Here is a 24,116-nt window from a genome sequence, read left to right on the forward strand (position 1 = left end):
CTGCGTTCCACGCACACGCGTGCTCCCCGCACCGAGCACTCCGCTGCCGCCCGCGCACCGTGCACACCCGCTCCCCCACGTGCCGCTTGCACACGCGCTTACACACAACACGTGCGTTGCACAGCCCCGTTGCCCGCCCGCCGCCTCTCCGCCCCGCCCGGGCCGGCCCCTCAGGCTCCCGCCCCCTGAGCGCCCAAATCCCGCCGGGCCGGCGCCGCTGGCTCCTTCTGTTCCCCCCGCCGCCAGCGCGCACCCACCGACGGCGCCATGGCCGCCCGGCAGCAGCTTGGTAACGCGGGGGCGGCTCCCGGCGGGGGCGGTGAGGCCGCGGCAGCCCGGAGCGGGCTACGAACGCCCGCTGCGGTGCGACCGGTCGCGGCCGCTGGAGCCGCCGGAGGGAAGGGGGGTGGAGAGGGAGTTGCCTTATGCCGACCCTGAAATGGCCGTCGGGCCGAAGTGTATTTCCCGGCTGCCGGGTTCAGCTAAGCAGAGCGGCCCCAGAAGGCGAGCGCCGGCCGGGTGCCGCTCGTCTCGCAGCGGGGCCGCCGCTTCCACCCCGGTAGTTCCCGTGCCCGGAGGGGGAGGGTGCGTGGGGACGCGCTTCCTTCCCTCCGGTCTGCTTATAACGTGGCTTCGGTCCGAGTTGATCGGCAGCGTGAGTTTAAACTTACGAGGGACGAGAAGTGGGCAGGACGCTGGGGGGTGTGCCGGGTTCGGAGCCCCCGGGCAGCGTGGCAGCGCGCCGCCCGTGCGACGCGGCCCCGGGAGCGCAGCCGGCGGCCGTGGGAGGGCAGGCGCAAACCCCCGTGGCAGGCGGTGCCCTACCTCGCATCAGGCAAGATGCAGACCTTGTGGAACTTACAGGAGCTTCCGTTTCTTAATCCTGTTGGTTTCTTTGTTCCGCTTTTAAAACCACAATATTTGTGCTCTTCCCACCTGTTAGCTTTGCTCAGCGTCTCTGACAAGACCAGCCTGGTGGAGTTTGCAAAGAGTCTGAATGCTCTTGGCCTGGGTTTAATTGCCTCTGGAGGAACAGCCAAATCCCTGAGAGATGCTGGTTTGCCTGTCAGGTACAGACACTTTCCTGTATGTCTCCATCAAAAACACTCATTTGAGTGCTGAGATTTTTTAGATTGTTTCTCCAGTTGTGAGCAAAAATGATGGAAAGCTGGTCTGAAAGCCAGTTGTTGGGTATTGATAAGGATCATGGCTGGAAAGCCAGTCTTCCCTTCCAAAAACCAAAAAAAAAAACCAAAAAGACCTGTCCCAAAGCAAACTTCAGAACCTTCTTGGCTTGACGGAGGCCAAAGAGTGCAGGTCAGCACACAGAGATGTCAGGAGCATCATGTTGGAGGTGATGTCCTGGCTGCCTCAAGACAGCTGTTCTGTGAAGCAATCGGTTGTCTTGAAATTCATAAACTGACCCTAGTGCTGCTATTCACAGCCAGGTAAAAGCTGGTCTTTGCATGGGCCTGGGACACGACTGACATGTGTCAGGAGTGTGTTGAAGCTCACAAATTATTTTCCCAGCATGATGGTCAGCTTTTTCAGGCAGGGCCTTCAAGTGTTGTGCATCCACTGTTTGAGAAGGGGCGTGTACAGTCACTGGCTGTTTTGGTCCATGATTCTGGAGAAATTTGTTTTAGTTTCTCCCATGCTGTAATTGAAAAAAATACATCTCTGGCCAAATAAAATAATTTCCAGTGCAATAATGAAAAGTCTGTCAGTTATTTGGCAGGACAGGCGGTTGTGACACTTTTGCTTCCAGTGAATCAGTGGTAGGCCACTGGGATGCATCAGCATGAACATACAGCAGAGCTCCCTGTCCTCGCTGTTATCCAGCACTTGGTCAGGTTTCTCCAGCTTCTTTGCTTATCTGTGCTATCAGCGAAGCCTGAAGCAAAGGATGGTCACATTTCCCCTTCCCTCTCCAATTTATTGTTCCTTTACCATCACAAACAATCACAGAAGGTGGTGAAATGTCAATGTTTTGGCTAAGCTGGGAAGAAGAGTATTTGCTGAGGTATTGCTGCTTCTGAGCAGGGTCTTCCATTCTGTCTATAAACCATGTTGACTTGGGATTTGTTTGTCTTGGTTATTTCAGTGTATTCAGTAAATAACTGTACTGCTTAGCCAAGTGTGACCCATGTGGTTTATTTCCATTAATGGGAAAAGCGGTTGTTGCCCATTTGGTATGGGGGCGTTTGTAGTGAAATTTACACAACTTTTTGGTTTGGGTCACTTATTAGAATGCAGGGTCCTCTCTATCAGATGTAGCTTTTGTGTAAGATATGGATCCACATCTTGTGAAGACTGAGAGAGCATTAAACCAATGTTTTGGCTGTTTCTACTAATCCTTCTGCACCTAGCAGCATTTTGCGAACTAGTTGACGGATGCCAACCATAATAAAGCGAATTGGATCTGTCTTAATGTAGAATGTCTCATCTCTGAACTACTTCCCAGCCTTCTGTAAGAAGGATGCATCATAGTCTGTCACTCAGCATAGGTTTTTCCTAGCAATTTAGTGATACACATTCCATATGTTGTGTTCTTACTGAGGTACAAGATGCTGAAGTTTAGAGGAATCATGCATCTGTTTTCTCTGTAAACTTCTCCTGTCATTGATGGAACGAAAGAAAGCTAAGTTTATTTATCCTCCTTGCTGCCTTCAAAACTCCTGTGGTTTTACTCTCCTTCCAGTAAAACCAGCATTGCCAGTAGGTCTAATTACTGCCCCAATGGGAATAATAAACATTCAACTTATAGATAAATTCGGTATGACTCATCATGCTGTGTTTTCTCGTTGAGCAGAGATGTTTCGGACCTGACGGGGTTCCCTGAGATGTTAGGTGGACGTGTGAAAACCCTTCATCCCGCGGTCCATGCCGGTATGTCTCTGCTAATATATTTTTAGTCTAAAAGAAATCTGTGGGCAGTGAGGGTGGGAAGAAGGGGCTGATCAATGTCTTTTTTAAGAGATGTGTGGAAGAACCGAGTAAGGAGAACAGATTTGCTCTACCAGCAGCAGGACAGGTGAAAAGCACAAGGTGGAGAAGTGCAGGGTTTCTGAATTACCTCTGCTGTTGCTATGCTCACACCTCTGCAGTTAGCAGAGTTTTTCTCCCCAGGGCTACAAGTAACAGGGCTTCTCTGTAAAAGCCTTTGCCCAGTCTTTGCAGAGTAAATTTCAGACCTCTTCAGGTAGAGAGCTACACTGACTTTAACCTGTGGGTGATTCTGGTGTGCAGCATGAGGAACATGAAGTGGGTGATTTCTGCATGCTGTCGTTATTCCCTGGCTCCTGTTCAGCAAGGAAGATGTCTGATAATTGGTCAATCTGCACGTTAACACATGAAAAAAATGTGTTATGGCGCTTGAGGTCCCTCAAACTGAACCCGTTGCTCATCATACTGAAGAGCTGGAGACAATCTCTGACAACGCTGAACACACTGTTGTGCTGTTGCTTATTCTGTGCCAGCCAGTCCACTCAGTTTCTCTGAGTTGCTTTGACCCAAGCGCAGCCTCTTTTGCTTCTGCTGTTTCACAGGCTTTGGTTGTTGTTGGCTGATGAGCAGCAGGTGCCCTTTTCTTCTCCACGCACTCATTAATGACAGTTCTAGTGGTTTAAGGTAGCAACTGAATGCTTATAAAGTACATTTTTGTGGCTGCTGTTCAGCATTTGGAATGCTTTAGGATTTAGCTTGGGGGAAAAAGAAGATGTTAGTATGGTGTTTGAACAGCCAAAGAGTCAGTAGAGGAGTAGCGACCATAGACTGTTGTCTGAACTAGAATCAGAAAGTTTACAGCAGAAAGTCTCTGAGGAAAAGCACAGTCTGAAGGAAGATGTTGAATTTAAAAAATGTTTGTTAATTATTATTTTTTTTTAATAAAGATGTACTGTTGTTTGTAACTAGGCATCTTGGCTCGCAGTATTCCAGAAGATAATGCCGATATGAACGCACAGGGTTTCAGCCTTGTAAGGTAAATGTTGGGGTGATATGATGCAATTTATCAGTAATCAAAAATGAACATTGCAGACCAGTTGACACCAGTGAATTGAAGCAACAGGGGTTGTAACATCTGCACAGCAGAAGATCTCCAATCTCCTTCCTTTTCCCTGTCAAAAATACAGTTTTCTATAGGTGTATCTTCATCACTTACAGTAAGAGAGGACTCAACCAAGAAAGTTACATTGTGGTTTCCACAGGGAGCGGAGGTTTTAATTTCTTCATTTTCCCTGTGAATTTTGGCACTTTACATATGGTCAGTGTTGGGCCTTATTACACTTATTGCCAAGTTGAATTCAGTGCTTTTGGAGCTGATGCATCTCCCCTCAAGTTGGCTCTGGGTGTCTGATCAGATGACAATTCCTGATTTTGAAATACTTGCTTAGTAAATATACCCTTTGATATTTGCATAATGTTTACTGAGTTTCAACACATAAATAAAGAGTAGACCTGAACAGACAGAAAACACACAGATAACAGACAGAAAGCTAACTTTCCGAGAGCCATCATGAGAGCAAGTGAGCTGCAGCCAGAAATTGAAGTAACACAGCTTGTGCCCTAACATGTACCAAAGGTTTTGTTTTTGTTAGAACGCATTTACTCTGTACACTCACGTGGGGCAGTCTGAGACTATGTATAACTAATTGGTTTTAACATCTAACTAGTGATTTTGAGTAACCAGTTCTATGTCAGTGGGTGTCTCCTGGTTTAGAAATGAATGGTCAAATTGAACGTAGTGAATTGTAGGCAGAACCAGAATGGGAGACATAGTTTGACTGTGGTGATTGGGCCAGAATGCATCTTAGCTTTTAAAGTTACTTTTCAAAACTGATGTGCTTAGGATGGATGGATTTCCAGGCTGAATTTGAAAACCTGAAATTCACAACCACAGGAATCCTCATAGATGGCTCAGCAGCAGTGGCTCTTCAGAGTACGCTGCATTTTAAAGCAGGCTCTTGCTAAATTGCAATGTGCCTTTACATCAGTGACTTACAGCACAGTTGCATCCAGAGTAGTAATTTGGATTTGGACTATTGTACATAAAGCAGAAGGAGCTGATCCTTAGCAGTAAGGTTTTTGTGTAGTTGTATAAAGTTCATATAACCAAGTCAAGCTAGGAAGCCTTTATTGATTCCTTTGATTTCCACAGAGGAAAGCATTAGCAGTGTTAAAGTCGACAGTTTCCTGATGGCTTGCAACAGGTCAGGAGCATGAATGGATTGGAGAGGAGTGGGTATTGGAAATAGAACAGACAATAAAAGACATGGTAGGAAGTTTAGAGACATGAGGACTTCTGGAATCCATGGTGGAATAGTAAATTTGCTTGGATTAAAAACATTGTTTGTGAAGGTCAAAAGAGATACTTCCTTTCACTACAGTTCACATGGCACTGGTAGGATGCAACAGGGTAAATTATTACTTCCTGATTTCTGGAATACAGACTGTGGCTTCTTCCAGATCAGGAAAACAATTCCAGTAAGGTCAGTCTTAACCTTGACAGGAGAAGTCAGTTCTACCCCCTGCTTTCATGTGCTACAGAGGCTTTCTGGGATCCAGGCTGTGCACTCTGGTTTCAGAGTGTTGGTATTTTAAAGTCCAGAAGGTGATAGGTAGGGCATTTTCTCTCTTGGAAAATTAGACTGTGCTTTGTTTGCAATGGAATTTGCTCTGAGTGCTTCCTCGTATTTAAGTTAGCAGATGCCTATTTTCAGTAGTGCCTAGAGTCCACTTTAAAGTCCTTTGAAATGGCTCAAGTTGTGCACCAAAATCACAAAATATTTAAATACAAGCCCATGTATTGAAAGAAACTCTTCCTTTTAACGAACTTCTGTCAGTTGTGGTTCTATCCACCATAACATTGTTTAAAGCACAGAGTTCAGTTAAATTGTAAGATGTGTTTACTCTTCCACCATTGTAATATCACTAGGCTTCTGGCTGAACACCACTGTCTCTTGAGTCTTTTGGAGAAAGAAGCCTTGGTTACAGGATTCTACGTTGGTCCCCGATCTGAGAAACAAGACCATAAAACCACTGGTAGTACCTTGTGCATGCCAAGACCAATTTGGCCTTTTTATTTCTCATTGATTAACCCTACTCTTCCCCTCCATTCTCAGAGTTGTAGTGTGTAACCTCTACCCCTTTGTGAAGACCGTATCTTCTCCAGATGTAACTGTACAAGAGGCAGTGGAAAAGATTGATATTGGTAAGTTAAAAAGGAGAGCAAATCTATTCTTCAAGCAGACTTGAAGTTTCTAGTCTCTAAGGTCTCAGGTCTTTTCGTTTTGTTCAGTAAACCTCATTGCTTTTGAGCAGACCTACAATTAAAATGACAAATGGCTGTTGTAACAGGCTGGTGAGCCACGTTGAATAGGTGGGCAAGTCATGCAGTGCCCAAAGGAAGAAGCCTGGTGTACTGTAGAACGATGTGCTGGGACAGGCCACGTGGAGCATGCTTCCTCTTGAAACCCTGAGAGCAGCTCTTTTGCAGCCTGTGGCAACTCTTTTGAAACTCTTTTGCAGCCTATGGCAATGTAATAAAAATAAAAACCATGAGCTTTGGAGAGAAAAAGCCAAACCACTGAAAGTGCTCTGGAGATTGCTGAAAACTTCATCGTAGGAACCCATTACAAGGAAAGGAGTTGGTCTGCATGTGTGGTACTTAGGACCTGAGTTTGGAAGCATGGATGTCTGTATCATCAGCAGTTTTGCTCTGCCTGCCAGTTATGAACCCCAAAAGGCTTTCTGTTCCTTCACTGCAGCATCTCTGCTTGGTGGCTTGTGAACAGTACAGGCACAGATTTGTGCCACGAGGTTGGACTCAGATTGAATTTTCTTGCAGTAGTTTAGTCCAAATGATGCCCAGCAGAGCTCTCTATTAAATGTTTTATGGAGTAATACTCTCTCTGCATGTAGCAGTGCCAGCCTCTACTTTTCCTTTGCGCCAGCCTACTATCTTGTATGATTTATTACAAAGTGGTGTAATAGCTGTGCAGAGTCAGATTTAAGGGGGAAGTGTGGTGTTTTATCTTACACATAGGACCTGGGCAGAATTCATTAATATTTGCAGAGAGATTTGGGAACCTATGTTGCTTGGCAGTGTAGAAGTAAATCGTCCTATAGACCCCTCCCCAGGCCAGCGTTGCAGCAGGTGGTCTTTAAGCAATATATGGAGACAGCTGTCCTCTTCAGGATGTGGCTGTGCTGCTTGAAGGTGTTCTTGCCCCAGTTGCTCATCACAGCCCATGACGTGTTTCCTTGCCGCCACAGCTCTGCTGTGTCTGCAAAGCCAGTGAATGTGCACGTTCACCTGTGGACCGAGCCAAACTCACGAGCTGTATGTGTTTTGAAGAGCACTCTTGCAGTCCCTTCTCCTTGCTGGAGGGAGGGGGGCACATTCATCTGACATAAATGATTGGTGCATGTCCCTTCTTGGCTCCAGCTGCAGCTCTCTTGCTGTGCTGTGTCCAGGAGGTAAGCACTTCATACCTCTGTCCTTCTCTTGCAGGAGGAGTTGCCTTGCTGCGGGCAGCTGCCAAGAACCACGCTCGTGTGACGGTTGTGTGTGACCCTGCAGACTACGTGGCGGTAGCTAAAGAAATGGAGGCATCAAGGGACAGAGACACCTCCATGGAAACCAGGCGTCACCTTGCACTGAAGGTTGGTCATGTTTGCTTGCAGCGAAGAGTTAGGCCAGAATCATTTGTCTTTCATTCTAAACACCAGATCCTTTGTACGTTGATGTTAAGTTGTCAGGTGTCCCCCGTTCTGTCCCCAGGCTTTCACCCACACTGCTCAGTACGATGCAGCCATCTCTGACTACTTTAGGAAGGAGTACAGCAAGGGGGTGTCCCAGCTGCCCCTGAGGTACGGCATGAATCCTCACCAGAGCCCTGCACAGCTCTACACAATGAGACCTAAACTCCCCCTGACAGGTGAGGCCTGGGCTGTGTTGGCCAAAAGGGAGCTCTGGGATAGCTGGGAAAGGAGGTGGTTGGGCATGTTGGTCAGTTGTCTTTAAAACCAAAATGCTGTCTTGTACCTTACTCCAAGGGATGGCCAGCAGTGCCATAACGACTACTTTATTACTGAGTAGCAGTAGCTTTGCGATTAGAAGGTTGTGCTGTGTGAGGCAGAAAACCTTGTCTGCTGACCCTCACGAGACTTATTGTAGCTCCACGTTCTCTGGTGATGGAAGGTTGTGTGTCCACACTGAAGACGCTTTGGGTAGATTTACGTGGTGCACCTTCTGCTTGACATCAGATTCCTTTTGCAAAGGAAAACGTCGTAACCCTTTGGAGATGCTTTACTGCTTTCCATTTTCCTCATTTAGTATCTTCCCATTCTTTTTGTGTCACCATTTACTCTCTGTCCAGAAATTAAGCTGGTCTTCTCTACATTTGAATGGGTTTTGTTCTTTTTTTTTTTTCTTCTTTCTTTGGTGGTTTTGAGCAGAGGTTTTTTACCTTAGCTTTCTAGAATGCTGCTTCTGCTAATGATGGCAGAGGGAAGGGATCCTCATCTTACTCAAAAGAGTTTGGGACGGACCAGTGTCTCTCTCCACCATTTTCCCTCATCACAGTGAGGGAAACCCAGATTTTTGAGAGAAAGGAAATCTGGCTACTCCTGTTCTTGAGGTTGCTTTTAATGTTGGTGAAACCAACTCTGCTGTGTGTGCAGGCATTGTCTTATTGAACAGACAGTGAAACTTTGTGTTGCAGAAGTTCCTTATTTCAGTTCTGGGATCCCATAGGAAGCTTTTCTATGCCTGCACTGGAAGCTGATTTGCTTGCAAGTCTGCTTCCCAGTATGGAGCAGAACAACACAGTTCACTTGTGTTGGCCATGGCCTGCTGCTAAAATGATCTTTTCCTCCTATTTCCTGCATTGCTCACAGTCCTGCCAAGTCAGTACAAGCAGTTCTTCTTGCAGGGCCAGGGCAAAAGGTACGGAGGGCAGACTTTTGGCTAGTGCTGGAGTGCTTTGTTTTATCAGAGCCATAGTCACTATATGAAATCTATTTGCTAGGTTTGTAAACAAATCTACTTGCTAGGGAGCAGGGGATGTCTTTTTCTCTTCTTCCCTGACGGCATTGCCGATGCGCCTTGGTCAAAACCAGGCTCGGGTAGGCTCCCTCAGAAAGAGATGGCTCTTGTTCCAAACATCTGCCAGTTGAAGAACTCAAAGAACGTCAGGGGGGATGTTCTTTTTTTCCCTCTTTGACAAAGGGGATGTGCCCAGGGACAGCGTGTGTCTTGCTTCAAGGTCATATCAGCAGCTTCTGGTAGGGAAGAGAACTGTATTTGCAGCTTCTCAGTCTCAAGTCACTGAAGCTTTTCAGTGCACTTAAACAGTTGCTGAGGAGCCACGGTCATTTAACAAGAACAATTTGTAGTGATTTCAGTTATTGGCAGGAAAAATCTCTTCTGTTTGTGCTCCAGGCTCTGGGGAGCAGACTGTTCATTTTAATGTCTCTGTGTGCTGCCTTTGCAGTGGTGAACGGCTCTCCAGGGTTCATCAACCTGTGTGATGCTCTCAACGCCTGGCAGCTGGTGAAGGAACTCAAGCAGGCATTGGGCATTCCTGCCGCAGCCTCCTTCAAACACGTCAGTCCTGCAGGTGGGGTGGCTCCTTGTTGCCACGCTTTTCTTTTCAAACAGACCCCAACTTTCAGCAGGCCCTGCCAGTTGTGTATCTGTGGCAGCCTGGGGAGGTCCCAGGGCAGGGGCCAGTGAAGGGTTCTGATGTAAGTGCCCTGGCTTGTGTTTCCCGCTAGGTGCTGCTGTGGGAACGCCTCTCAGCGAAGAGGAGGCACAAGTCTGCATGGTGCATGACTTCCACAAGACCTTAACGCCCTTAGCGTCTGCCTACGCGCGGAGCAGAGGTGAGAAACTGAGGAATAAGGCACTTTCGCAGGCTCTTCCCTTTGCACTGTGGGCTTTTTCTCCATAGGGATCTGGCTGATGGACTAAATTAACTGGCTGTCAAAAATTGCTCTCCAAGCGAGCAGACCTTTGTATATTGTTTCAAAGAGGCTAAAATCATGTTGCCTTCTATTGCTTGATGCATATAGAAGACATGCAGAGGTTGTTTTTTTTTTTAATTTCAATGTGTGTATGTACACGCACATATAAATCTATGGGGTTTTGGCTAAAGGATGAATAAACAAAGAGCTGTGCTGGTAGCACACTCAGTGTTCCACTGCATGTGGGGTGCTCAGGAATACTTAACTTGAATAGAAATGTTTCTGACCACTATTTCATTAGTGACTTTTTTAGTGCTTTTTGTGCTTTAGAGCTCACAAAAAAAAATAGGTAAATAACAATACCTTCCTCTGCTGAGCTGAGATAGTTGTCTAATTCTCCCGTTTTCCATGGCATTCCTAAAAAATCTGCACAGATTCTAGAAAACAAAGCAAATTTGCTAAGGGCCGCATTGGCTTGTGTTAATTTTTTGCCACTTTAGGGTCCACCTTTGAACGTTGCCCTCAGAAAATCATTGCGTGATTGGTGGAAAAACAAACCTTTAGAATGTCAGGGACAGAAGAATTGACCTTGCTAAGTAGTAGAACATCCATGATGGGAGCTGAGTGCCATTAATGGTTCACCTTAGCTATGCCATTTAATATAGAGAATATTTATTAAAAAAAAAAAAAAGAATTAAAAAAAATGCTCTTGGCTACATTTCTGGATCTGGTTTCCTGCAGGAAGAGTCAGATGGGAGCATAGGCATCTAGCAGCTTTCCTCTTTTTCTAACTGGCTCCCATCTAAAATCTTTCTGTATGATCCTTGCCTCTCCTTGTCCTCTTACCACCGGAGCTGCTTGCAGTAATGGAGGTAGTTATTGCAGAGTTAGAACTTTGACAAATGCAGTGAAGGCGGAAGAGTATCTGAACTATAGGAATATTTAAAGGTGCATGTGTTTGAGGTAGGATTTTTTATCCTTATTGCTCTTACGGAGCCTTTATTTTCTTTTGCTGTGGGTGCACATTATTAGCTGTCATGAAAGATGATTGGATTGTAGTAGTAGAGACTTTCCTTTGTATTATGCTGTAGTTTGGTAAGTTACAAAACTGTGATTTTGCAGGTGCTGATCGGATGTCTTCTTTCGGTGACTTCATTGCGCTGTCTGATACCTGTGATGTGGCTACTGCCAAGATTATTTCCAGAGAGGTTGGTTAAACAGCAGCAAATCATTGCAGTGTAAAAAGGAGAATCACACTAGATGGAGTCACTGCTTTGTAGCAGCCATTCTGTTTGAATTTGACCCGTTTACTATTGGTCCGCTTATGTAATTCAGTCTCCGGAGTGCAGAATTTACACTTATCTTTTGATGCATTTTTCCTCCTACCTGTTAAAACCTGGCTGTGTGGGAGAGCGCGTAAAATAGCAGCACTTGAAATGCTGCTTTCCAAGAGATAATGGCAAACCTCTGCCTCCGAGCAGGCCCCTGGAAATGAGCCCTGATTGCACTGTCACAAGTATGTGGTTGAACGGCTGTAATGGGAGCAACAGAGGACCAGGGTGCTGCTGGACATGCTCTTGCCCATGGCAGGAATGGGGATGTAGGTCTCTACCTTACAGTTTATATAGGTTTTGTGTAGGCTTAGCCACTTTTAACTTTGCTGGATTCAACCTTAACTCCACAGCTGACTGCTTTGCACAACTCACTGTTTAAATACAGGGTTAAACATCTGGGAGTTAACGCTTTAGGAAACACATTTTGTCCCCTTACATGTTGCTTATGATTTTATTGAGAGGGGGGAGGCACAATGCAAAGGGCTGTCTTGTACATTGGAGGCTTCTATTCGAACAAATGAAAGAGCATGTTTGACTGGTTTGTGGGAATAATGTTCAGTATACAGTTACTTAAAAAACCACCCACATTGTAGCATGAGAATGTGAAAGGTGTGAATCACTTTCATGGCACTGATGAATACAAACTTTTCCCAGTTTCAATGCTGTTTGACAGCTCTTTTGCCATATTTTTTTTTGTCTTACCAGGAGTGTCAGTGGTGAAATCAGGATTTAGTTTTTTTAAGCCATGTTTATTGTTAGGGCTGAGAAGTGAGGATGTCGTGCATAAGCTGTTTCCCCCTGGAGGGAAATATTAGTTATTAGTTCCATTATGTTTAAAGTGATGACAGGATATTTTTTCCTGACTCCTAGTAAGAGCTTACAATGTTCTGCTGTTTCCAACTTTGAAACCATTATTGTAACAGTGCCTTTGGTGTTGTATGGTACACATAGACCGCAATAAGTGTGCCCTCAGTGCCCTTCTGGAAATGGCAGGTGGAGCCTTCAGTGTTAGCCGCTCTTTTTTTCACATGGAAGCTGAAATCTCTGTGTGTTGCAGGTATCTGATGGTGTGGTAGCTCCTGGCTATGAGGAAGAAGCTCTCAAAATCCTTGCCAAAAAGAAGAATGGTGGTTACTGTGTCCTCCAGGTTTGTACTTCTGCTCCGCTCTAACCCTCTGCTGCTCTCCCTGTACCTGATTTCACAGATGTTAATGTCCAGATAGCTGGGGCCCTGATCCAAGCCCCCTGCAGCACATGGAAGTGTTTCCTCTGAGTCTTTGGGGATTCCTGTATGAGCTGGAACTCCACCAGCAGTGTTGTGGTCATGTTCAGCCCATAGTCCTAGAGCAGAGTATTTTCATAATGCCTTCCTTGGCTTTCAAAGTGGTGGGCATTTAAAGTAATTAAATCTATGGACCAGCAAGAGTACTTCAAAGAAACAGAATTTCTGTGCCCTCTTTTCACTATTTGCCAGCTTTCCTCTCGCTTTTGCTGAATTTGTTTCCATCCTGAATTTAATCTAGGATATAGTGCTTCAATGATGTTGCGAGTCTTGGCAGTGAGAAGCACATGTAGTGTATCACTGGAGGAAGCCTTGTCTGGGCATGTGGTGTTCATTGGGCCATCTTTAGTACCATCAGTGATTAAGATAACAGCACAAGCAGAGTTTGGGCCTGGGATGATGCACCTTTACATACTGCATCCAGGATGCTTGTCAGAGAATATTAATGCAGAGTGGTCAAGTGTCAGGTTGCCTTTCTAGTTCCTGCAGTGACTGAGACTTAAAAAATCATCCAGTTCTGCTGAACATGACTAATGGGTTACACAGTACTGTCAGAACCACCAAACAGGTCCTATTTCTGCCTGGCTCCAAAAGACAAATGAGCAGAGAACTTTGCTATAACATTACAAAAAGAAAATCCAAGGTTTAGCCAATGTTGCATTTGTAGTGTTACTGCCAAGGGAGCTGTAAAAGATGGCTCAGGAGCTTCAGGCAAGAAGGAATGAAATTGCAGACAATCTTGGCAGCTGATTACGTCCTGAATTCAATTAGCTTTGCAAGGATGAGGTCGTATTGGTTAAGCCTGTATCTTCAGGGTATGTCTGCAGAGGGATACTAAGGAGAGTTGATCTGAACAAATTTAAGTGGATGAGGGAAACCACATAAAGTGTGTGCACACTCCTATTCAGAGCTGGTAGCCTTAATCTAGTTTACTTCATGTCTCAATAACCTAAACTGGGGCTACCAGATTTGTAAAACGGCCTGTGCGTGTGTAGACGTGAATGCAGTTTAACAATTCCATTAAACTTTACACTCTACACTGGTGTAAATTAACTGTGCTGCACGCTTGTTTGGAGATGTGCTCTGAGAGAGTGCATCTCTGGAAATGATTGTGCCCACTGTTGCCTTTAGTGTCTAAGAGAGTTGGGAGCTGTACCTTGAGGTATGTATGAAGCAACTGAAAATATACCCACCTTCCTGTGGAAGATTTCTTGTGCAGATGATTCTCCCCTTTCTGTGAAAGACTAGAAGACTTTGTAGATTTTTGTGGCTTGAGACATGGATGTTTGTGTATAAGCATCTATACTGCATTACCTCTCTTCGCACTGTAAATGTCACTTCATGCTGTTGAGACCTTGCTGCTCCAGTTAAGTTCCATTTACTTCTGATGATTTGACATTGCCTTCCATGAATAGTTTGCTTCTTTTGGATTCTTTAGAGAACGTGTTTTAACCTAAGCTGTTACTGGACATTGGCTTTGAAGAGCTCTAAGAATGTTTTATTGGCCTGTCCTTTGGCTTTTAGATGGATCCCCGTTATGAGCCAGATGACAATGAGATTCGAACGCTCTATGGATTGCATCTCATGCAGAAGAGGAACAATGCAGTCATCGACCGGTCATTGTTCAGGAACATTGTTACAAAGAATAAAAACGTAAGTGTCAGAAGATAAATGAGCGTAAAGACTGGTGGAATGAACTTGTGTGCTTTCATCAAGGAAGTCGAGACTGTTTTATTTTCAGCGCTCTTAAAATATTTTAATGAGATTTAACTGGCTTTCAACAAAATAATGCAGCAAAATTTGTGGGCCAAATATACTTGAGTAAATCAGGGTAGTTTGCCTTTGTTTTGATTCCTTGCATAAATAAAAGGAGCTGGACCTTGCTCTTTATCTCCAACAACCAAAATATTTGTATTTCTTATAAATAGAAAGCTACTGTGTGTAATTCCTTGTGGTGAGACAGCCATGTGCAACGGATCCATTGTGATCTTGTTCTGACTCGCTGTTTACTTCTCCCTGTTGTATACAGTGTGCTGTATAAACTCCGGCCTTGCTGATATTGCTCAGCATTTAGTGTTCACATCATCAGAACATTATCAGTTATTTTTACATCTCAGATCTTGTTCTCATTAAAAAAACAGATGTTAATGAGTACATGATTAGTCATGGGCTCAGGAGCAAGTTCAGACATTGAGGTAATAAAGATAATTTTAATAAATTAGTAATGGAATGGACTTAGTGCAGATATTGGGAGCTGTTATGGTTGTTGTGGTTTGTGGTGCTCTGTGTCCTTAAGCATGTGCTTAGCTTTTTTGCCTCTGAGCACATCCAAGGACAGTGAGCAAATACACCAGACTTTGCAAGCTCAGAGCCAGTGCCAGAGTCCTCTTGACTTGGTAGGATTGAGTCTTATCCCTATGAGCTATGAGATTAGCTGCCAAACCAATTATTTACAGTTTTAATCTAAACAAAATTTGCTGGTAATTGAACAGGACATTTTTAGTTGTCTTGTTTTCCCTTTCTATGCTACAGTACTTGTGATGGCTCTGGAGGTTTGCAGGTCACTAGCCAGCTGGCTACTCCTGGTTCTTAGAACGTGCTTTTGACAATGACATTTTGTTTCAGCTGCCCGAGTCTGCTGTCCGGGACCTGATCGTTGCCAGCATCGCGGTCAAATACACCCAGTCCAATTCGGTTTGCTACGCCAAGGATGGGCAGGTAACCAACTCGGGCAGCTCTGTGGAGCCTGCTTTCACATGGTCAGAGCGTGCTTCTATCAGGGATGAGTTTTAAAATCATTTAGCATTTAGGAAACTAATAAACAGGTACAGACGAACTGCCCTAGACAGTGCCATGCAGAACAGAAGCGAAACCCATGTTTCTCAAGAGGCTGCTTCAAAAACTCGGTGTAATTTTTTCATGGTAATGACAGGGTTGGCCCTTTCAATGAGAGGGCTGGAAAAGCTCTTATGTGCTTCTGCAAGTTTGGCCTTGAGTAATTTCTTTCTAACTACTCTGTCCTTTATATAATTTTTTGAGGGCACGTATATATGTTACAGTCTGTATAGAGCCTTAGGAAATGACAGTAGTTTTCACAGCTGGATTCTGACTATCCAAATGGTTCTTAGCTGTATTTTCATTTTTTATATACGAAAGATAGGTTGTGCTTGCTTTTTTCCCCTTTGGGACATTGTCCTTTGTTTTTTTAAAGGCTTATGATGGATGTTGGGATTTACAGGGATATTATCAAATGTGTAGCTGAGAATCTCGAATTTGAAAAAAAAAGCCCTTTCTTTTCACATTATCGCTAGATAGTCAGCTTCTATCAGTTATCCAAAAGTTGTTGTAAATGTATTAAAAACTGTATTTTTGCCCAGCAGCTCATTCTTATAATGCTGTTGTTTAGCTGATTCTCTGCTCTCCATGGTAACTTTTCCATAGGCCTGGATTATTTAAAAAAAAAATACAGAAGAAAAATAATGTTTTTGATCTTGAGCTTTGGTACATCATAAATCAGCAAAATGGATCAAACAGTGTACCCTACAGGTACAGAATGTGAATGAACTGCAGGGCTGTGTCTTTTTTTACATTGGTTCTCATCTGCATTTGTCAGACTGTTGTTACTGCCTGGAAACATTGCAGCGCTGTCTCACGACACTTTCTGGGTATCTCTGGAGATCTGGCATTTTTCTTTTACTCAGCTTTGGGTTTTTTCTTCCTGCTTTTTAAATGGTTCTCTGTCCTCAAGAGTGTTAGTTCTTGTAGCCTCAGAACAAAGGCGTCACTATCTTTGCTGCTTTTCCCTTATTACAGCAACAATTTCCCCAGTGCTTTTTGCAAGTCTGGACTTAACGTGGTGCTGCAGATGTTTCTGAAATGTGTGTGGTAATGCATGTACCATATGGAAGGGAGGAGTGAAAAGCAGTGTGAGCAGGCAGGGATTTAACTAGCCTGGCTTCAGTGATGTTTAATGTCTTTGCAGGCATGTATTTTAATCAAATATAAATGTGCATTGTCTTGGTTTGTTGTATATGTGACAGGGGAGGCCAAGGTCAAAGGTTTGTGTTCTGCATTAAGAAACAAGGGACTTCTTTAACAGTAAAGGTCAGCAGCCATTACAATCACTCAAGAAGGTGGTGAATCTGTGTTGGGTTCTTCAAATCAAAGCTTAATGTCTTCCTTAGGAGATTCGTGGCAGTCCAAATGGAGGAACAGTGCTGTGATGTGCTACAGGTAGCGATGGAAGAGCTCAGGTGGGAGGTCCTGTCTGGTTTTAAAATCTCTAGCAGTTTCCTGAGACTGTTAGGTATTGAGACCGTTGTTCTTAAGGTAAAGATGGGGAAGGAAAGGAGGCCCACTGAAAACCAGTCTTACAAAGATAGTGATTAGCACAGATTCTTCTTGGTGATGCTGTGCAGAACTAACTCTGGTCATGTCACCTACCAAGATGTAACATCAGATGTGTACAGGAATATTTGAGTGTGAACCAAAAAATAGCACAAATCAAGAACCAGGGATGGAAGGTAACTTCTAGATTGTTACAATGCTTTCCCAGGATCTGACTTGGTTTGTGTTATATGAGCCAAGCCTGGTTAAGTCCAGTTTTCCTTCAGTTCCGTTGCTTTTGGTTTTCCATCACAGCATCCCTGTTGCCTGGCAAAACTCTTGTGTATCAGACATCCAGAACATTTTTAACAGCTTGCTTTGTGTTGGGTTCATGAGTGGATCAGCCATTTCAGCAAGGGCTGGTGCTCGTGTTAAAAAGTTCTAGGAAAGCATGGAGCGGGAGGAAGCATTTATGGACTTAAGTGTCACTTAATTTGCAGGACACCAGCTGCCACTAATTGCAATAAACACACTTGTTTTGTCTGGCTTTCAGTACCAGTGAAGTCAGTCTGTAACATGTTGATTTACATGATTTAATGATATCATCATGTTTTACATTAGCAATTTAAAATAATTCTCTTTCTTTATTCTCTGCACAGTGAGATAAAACAAACCTGTTAATTTACCTTACTGTTTTCCGCTGGTGGTGCAGACATTCATCAGTAGCTTCATTGTTTGTTTGTCTTCGCAATTGTGAAGTCCTTCATTTGATTTTTATAATTCCAGATGTATTCAGGGTGTCTGTTTTCTCTCATTATTCAAGGTAAATCTGAGTAAATCCAGGCCAATCTGGATCATTTTGCAAGGATCCTTTGGGCATTATCCATCTTGTCCACTCTGCTTTTGCACAGTATTCCAGCTCTGGGCCATGCTTTGCTCTCCTGTGAGCTAAAGTGTTCTGGTCAAGTAGTTCTCAATTTTCACCCAAGCTTTTTTTTTAAGTGATTTTTCTACTCACCGTGTACTACTGTCTCCTTTCACTACTCACACTTCATAGGCTCTGCTTAGGCACTTTTTGATTCCCAGGAGATTAAACTCTGAAAGAAACATAATTAATTGCTGTGTAGTAAATAGGCATACAATAGAGGGTGAAGGATTCCTTTGGGGGGGATTTTGAAGTTTCAGCTCTGTTTTCATATGGGAGAAAGCCAACATTTGAGGAAGGGAGAGATGAGGTGTAGGAAGAAGGATTTTCACTTCAGAGGAAGTGAAAAAGGTGGAGAGTAGGTGCATTCACACAGACCAGTGTGAAGAGAGATTTAGGTGCAAGTCTATAGTCTGCATTAAGCAGAACCTCAGCCTTCTGATTTCTCCTCCTTAGACCACAAATTCCAGGCTAGACTGAAGAAATCTTCCTCAGCACCATTGCATCAAAGCACATTTTTTTTGCAAAGCAGGATTTTGGTTTCCCTGGATCATCATTTTCCGGTGAAGTGCATCTTACCAGCTTGTTCTTCCCAGGCTCTAACTGTGAACTTCCTTCCATAATGATGTGGGCTCATCAGGAGACACAGAGAAGCGGCTTTTCTATTCCCTTGCCTGTCAAGCTGTTATAAAAACAGTTCTGTGTGTTGCAGATAATACCTTTGTAGATTTGGAGATGCCTGTCGAGAGTTTACAGTATGCATCACTTTGTTTAACTGAAGTACAAAGTTGCAGCCATTTCGGAGTTGTTGAATATGAGCCAAAGTTCAGTTTTGCATCTGTTGACAAAATTTAGGTGACAAAAAAATGTAAAATATTTTGAGTAGCTCAGAGAGAAAAGGGAAAGGCTCTTTTTGAGAAGGGTGCTTGACAGGTGTGAGAGCTTTATTTCTAGTGTGTGCCCGTGAAAGGAGTTGTGTGTGTTTTCTGGCTGGGAAAGGGCAGAGGACACTTCTGGCACATGACATCACATTTTATAGAAACTTGGGAATGTTTCATGGTATTTTGGCCCCTGCTACCCACAGTCTGCCTGGTATTCTCCACCATCTTCATCCCCAACAAAAATTCTGCTTTAGCTTAGCCTGGGAGTACTGATGGCTTCAGTAATAGCTGAGCAGCTGATATGAGATAGCAGCCCAAGTCTTTCATTTGTTCTGTGGCGGAATAGCATCCAGCAAGCATGTTTTATGGTCCTGGTAAGAGGTGAAGTCACTGTGGTGCGATGAATGAGAAGGCAAATGATTCATTCCTTTGAGGGCAGCCTTTGACTTAGAGCTTTACCATCTGTTTCAGTCTGAGCTGGAAACTCTGAGGCGTTGGCCAGAACCGCTCGCCTCGACACGGCGTCCCTGGAGCAAACAGTCTGGTGAACAGTTCAGCCGTGGCTTCCTAGGAGGAGGAAATTACGGGAGAGAGGCTTGTTTCCTGTCAGATCTCTGGTTTGAAATGGCAGGAGCTCTCTTTGGAAAGCAGGACCCACAGCTCTGAAAGCCTTGGAGAAGAGTTACCAGCCTGGGTTTGACAGCCACGGTGGCGAAGTCTGGCCCTTGTGTGCCTGGCATTCTGTCACGGCAGTGGCAAAGCTGAGGGACAGGAGACAGTCTGGAGCCCAAGAGACCTCAGCTCAGTACTTGCCAGTTGTGACTGCGGGCAGGCTGTATCTGCAGGGCCTGTTCTGACAGTGTCCAGGAACCGTGATGTCTCCAGCCACATTCAATTTTCAGTGGTGACAGCATTTATTAAGAGTTGCCTTTGTCTGTGATGGGAGCTTGCACCATCCCAGACAGGGATGCAAGAGCTCGTTTGCATTGTGCATTGAGCTGTGACAAATGGCTTGCAGAGTTACTTGACCACCAGACTCCAAAGAGTGTCTGCATATGTATTTTAATCTATAACGTACCCCAAAAAATTGACTGGGGCTGAATGTGTCTGATGAGAACTCCAAAGAAAGTGATCTGAAAAAAACAAATGGAAACTGAGCAAATACCTTATTTTCATAGAAGAAGCTTTGAGGGAGAAATAATCACCTTTTGGATTTTGCTTCTGGAAGCACTAGGTCTGTTTGATATCAAGCACAAGTGCTATTGAGTTAGGTTAGTGGCAACTGTTTTTAAAATCCTGGACTCTGGCAGCTGGCAGAGTAGGAAATGCATTGGTAGCTCCAGGGCCTTGACAATTCACGCGATGGTCCTACTGGCCAACCTTCCTGATTGAGCAGTGGATTTACTTTCTTATCAGCCTTGACAGCCAAACTGCCCTGTAATCTGCTGCGTGTCACAGTTGATCTGTTTAAGCTGCATATGCCAGGAAAGATGATGGTGTTTGGGTGACCTGGGCTCAGACTTTAATCCTCTAACTGAAGGGCTTTTTCCAAGAACAGGTAGGCAGCCTTCCATCTCTTAGCAGTCACATTTGTTTCTACAACCAACAGGATTTTGCTTTGCCTGAAACAAAAGCCATAATTGTATCACTTTGCTGAGGTTAACAGTTTGACTCTGCTGGTTGGTGCTGTGTTATTTAGAAGGATGGAAGAACACAGTGTCCTCAGAGTGAGTGTCAGCAGTGCAGAGAGCTGACCCTGTAACCAATTTGCAGGATTGAGGATGCAGGTATTTCAAAGTTTTCCTCCCTAGTTACCTACACTCGTTCTCTGCCTCAGTGGGGAGCAGGTAATTTGTGGGAGGTCTTTCCTGATGGCTTGGCTGGAATGCAGCTCTGATTGCAATCTCTGCTCAGCAAGGCGTGATGACGTTTTGTATCTATATGCTTCAGGTCATAGGTATTGGAGCCGGCCAGCAGTCCCGGATCCACTGCACGCGTCTGGCTGGTGACAAGGCAAACAACTGGTGGCTCCGACACCACCCACGTGTGCTCTCCATGAAGTTCAAAGCGGGTGTGAAGAGAGCGGAGATCTCCAATGCCATTGATCAGTATGTCACTGGGACCATTGGCGAGGTAAGGGCTGGTTGAGAGGTTTCCCTGGAGAGTCCAGCTTCTGTGAAACAAAGGCTTTATGTAGTGCTTAAGCGTGACTTGAGTTCTGTGCATGGGTGTCAGTAATAGATGATCCCAACGAGCTGGGGTATCAAGTGGCCAGGCTCAGGATGGTGACTTCATAAAAGTGTCCTGATTTGCCCCTCCAATCCTGCACCCACCACCCCTGGTGCTGGAACCTGCCCTGCACTTTGGTGTGTGGTTGGTCTCATCTGATAGTTCCTCCCAGCAGTAAGGAAGAGTTAAAGCTGCAGTTCGTGTTTCAACTCTCACTGCCCTGCCAGGGCAGCTGTCCCGCACTTCTCACACGGTGCCATTAGTTTGTGTGGCATTTTGATTCTCGGAATCCCTCTGACCTCCCTGTTACGAGCAATAGCAAGACAAGAAAATAGTTATGTCCTTTTTAAGTATCAAAAGCCAAGAGCTGGATTGGGGACCTCGTGAATCATCCCCATGAGCAGTTGCTTGTTTAAGGGGGTAAGAACTGGAGCCGCTGCTGTCTCAGAAGGTGAATCATAAACCCAGCCGCTGTTCGTCATGTGTTAAGTCATCTACCAGATCCTGTTTGTGTGTGTTGGCATTTACACAGAGCAGCATACTGCAGGCTGGCCGTCTTGGAATTAAAGGGAGGGAGGAGGAATCCCTCAAGCCCTGGGCTGAGGAGGAGGAAGGAAAGGAGTTAAAAGGATACACAAAGAGCTGATGGTGGCAAGGAATTCCCACCACCACTTGGGATGTTAAAATCCCTGGTCCAAAGCTCTCAGCAGCAGAGCTGTGGGAGCAGAAAGCACAGCTGAGCTGGGTGTCATGGGATGCCATCATCACTCGCCTGTGCTTTGGGACTGAGCTGGCTCTTCTTGTTCTCGCAGGATGAAGACCTGGTGAAATGGCAGGCGATGTTTGAAGAGGTGCCTGCGCAACTGACGGAAGCGGAGAAGAAGCAGTGGATTGCCAAGCTGACGGCTGTCTCCCTCAGCTCCGATGCGTTCTTCCCTTTTAGGGATAACGTCGACAGAGCTAAACGGGTAAGGTCATGGAGGGGCCAGGATATCAGGATGACTCCCAAGGAAACGTCTGCCACAGACAGGGCTTTTTGTCTGAATTTTGTGCAGGCTGCTGAGGGATGTCTCTGCTCTGCACTGCTGGCTGCAATAGCACATCCTAGGAAGGATGTTTCTCATGGTTACTGGTCTCACTTGGATAGTAATTATCCAGCCATTGCTCAGTTTGTTGATTTGGGATGAATAGAGGATTAAAGTTTATTAAACTGTTTAAGAATATCAAGACAAGGCCTATTGTTTCTAGAGCCACCATTTCAATTCTGAGCTGTGGAGAGAACTGACTGCTCCCATTAGGAACTCCCCATGAATGGCTTTGGCCAATGGAAGCCTTTGTTCAACACTTAGTATCGTGGGATGTGGATGAAGGACTGCGGCTGCCAGCTCCTTCTCAGGGGGATTTTGGTTTTGCGTCCTCTAATCTTTCCACTTACCTCTGTCTTTGTTCAGAGTGGAGTACAGTTCATCGCTGCCCCATCTGGCTCGGCTGCTGACGAGGTTGTGATTGAAGCTTGCAACGAGCTGGGGATAACTCTTATTCACACCAATCTTCGGCTGTTTCATCATTGAGCTTGCTGCGGGCTGTTGTGGTCCTTTCCTTGGTCACAGTCTCACCAGCAGCAGTAACTGGAATATCACCAGCTTCATGGGGAGGCACCTGCAGTCTCTGCTTAGCAAGTGTTTCTAAGAGCAGTAAATGAGATCTTTCCCTGCATTAACAGAGAATGAAGGCACAAGAAGTTGGCCTCCAGTGTTAGAAAATAAATCTCTTTTGCAAATAAACATAACGGTTCTTAGCTATGTGGAGTTTGTAGTCTTCGTGTCATCCAAATACTGTGTCCTCAGGAAAAAAGGTTTATTTTTTGAGGTGCATTTTATGGCCCAGACTTTACTAATCCATGAGAAGGCCTGTGGAATGGTATGAAAGCCTGGCTTACACCCAGCTTCTTAATGAACTCATAAAAGTCTCTGTTGTAAACTGAACTGAGCTACCTATTTTTTTTTCCTCTTTTGTTTTTTATTTTGGTTTCTGTTTGTTTGTTTGTTATTGTTTGTTTGTTTTTTCTCGAGTCAGCAGGTAGTTTTCTCCAGGTGCTTCTAATCCATTATCCAGCTCCTTCGTGCAAGTCAAGCTCAGTGCTCTGAATCCTGCTCCAGTTGTGTGCTTTGGGCTGAGGGGCTGTGTCCGATTGCTTTCTCCAAGGTAAAAAGACTCATTTGTGGGAGTCTGACATCCTTGTTCTCATACCTGGAGCTGGATGCAGAATTCATGGGCAGGCATCTGGGAAGCATCTTGCCCGAGGCTATTTCCCTTCTCCATTGTCTGCAATTTGCATTAAGCAGATTTGAACTCTGATTAGAAACCAAAGTGAAAATCTGGAGCCCAGTGAGATGAATGCAGTAACAGCCCAGACACGTTTTTTGCTGACAATCATTGTGACAATTTCAAAGAGATTTGGTTCCATTTTAAAAAAATCTGTTCAGTTTTGGCAAGGAAGGGTTCACAGTTTTGCAACAAACACTTCTGTTGCTGCTCTGATCTCAGCTGGTACCAAGCGTGTGTGTCTGCCTCTGTTCCCCTTGCTCCAGCAATAGCAGGGGTGCATAGGTAGGACCTGGAAGAGCAAAAATTCAGGTTGTGTTCTTGGCTCTCCAGCTGATTTGTGACTGTGGCCATGTATTTTATTTTACCTGGGTGCCCATTTGATTGAGACTAGTTGGAACTGAGCAAAGCAAAGATACTTCCTGGGGGATGCAAGTTGCTTAAGATATCATAATCCATTTGCTGGTTTTACCTTCATGTTCTATGCACACGTGCTCCCCTTTCTTCCTTGTGTCCTGGGCTCTGGGCACTGCCCAGGAATTCTGTGCTCCCAACACTGCCTTTGCTCTGGCCTGAAAGGGAACGGTCTCCTCTCTTTTCTGATCTTTGCTGTGGATTATTTTTTTTCTTTTCTGATCTCTACTGTGCATTATTTCCAACTGGCTGGATTAGGCAGGGCAGGGTAGAGATGATTCTACTTTTTGGGCTCACTCAAAACAAGGATGGTCCATTGCTTAATGGCTTGCCTGCTGGCTGCGCTGACCCCAGCTCTGGCCCCTGACTGCTTTCTGTGCCGTTGCTTCCCATGGATTGTCAGTGTTTAGACTATTTCGTGGTTTTATTAG

The 24,116-nt window shown here is 44.9% G+C and overlaps 1 protein-coding gene across 1 annotated transcript; it reads left to right on the forward strand.

Annotated features, from left to right (window-relative positions):
- Positions 1–134: 134 nt before the first annotated feature.
- On the forward strand, positions 135–22,748 carry ATIC (5-aminoimidazole-4-carboxamide ribonucleotide formyltransferase/IMP cyclohydrolase). The gene is made up of 16 exons (XM_065069096.1): positions 135–289; positions 944–1,070; positions 2,813–2,889; positions 3,916–3,982; positions 6,123–6,211; positions 7,514–7,665; positions 7,784–7,940; positions 9,498–9,623; positions 9,781–9,888; positions 11,092–11,177; positions 12,361–12,450; positions 14,110–14,238; positions 15,211–15,303; positions 20,668–20,850; positions 21,759–21,914; positions 22,398–22,748. Exons 1-16 carry the CDS (start codon positions 268–270, stop codon positions 22,515–22,517), a joined length of 1,782 nt encoding a protein of 593 aa, XP_064925168.1. The 5' UTR covers positions 135–267; the 3' UTR covers positions 22,518–22,748.
- Positions 22,749–24,116: the final 1,368 nt, after the last annotated feature.

The sequence above is a fragment of the Columba livia genome, chromosome 7 (assembly GCF_036013475.1).
Source record: "Columba livia isolate bColLiv1 breed racing homer chromosome 7, bColLiv1.pat.W.v2, whole genome shotgun sequence".
NCBI lineage: Eukaryota > Metazoa > Chordata > Aves > Columbiformes > Columbidae > Columba > Columba livia.

Coding starts and splice junctions, on each gene's coding strand:
- ATIC (XM_065069096.1), top strand. CDS start 268: ATGGCCGCCCGGCAGCAGCTTG. Junction 7,666..7,783: donor GGCGTCACCTTGCACTGAAG/GTTGGTCATGTT, acceptor TTCTGTCCCCAG/GCTTTCACCCACACTGCTCA. Junction 20,851..21,758: donor TCACTGGGACCATTGGCGAG/GTAAGGGCTGGT, acceptor TTGTTCTCGCAG/GATGAAGACCTGGTGAAATG.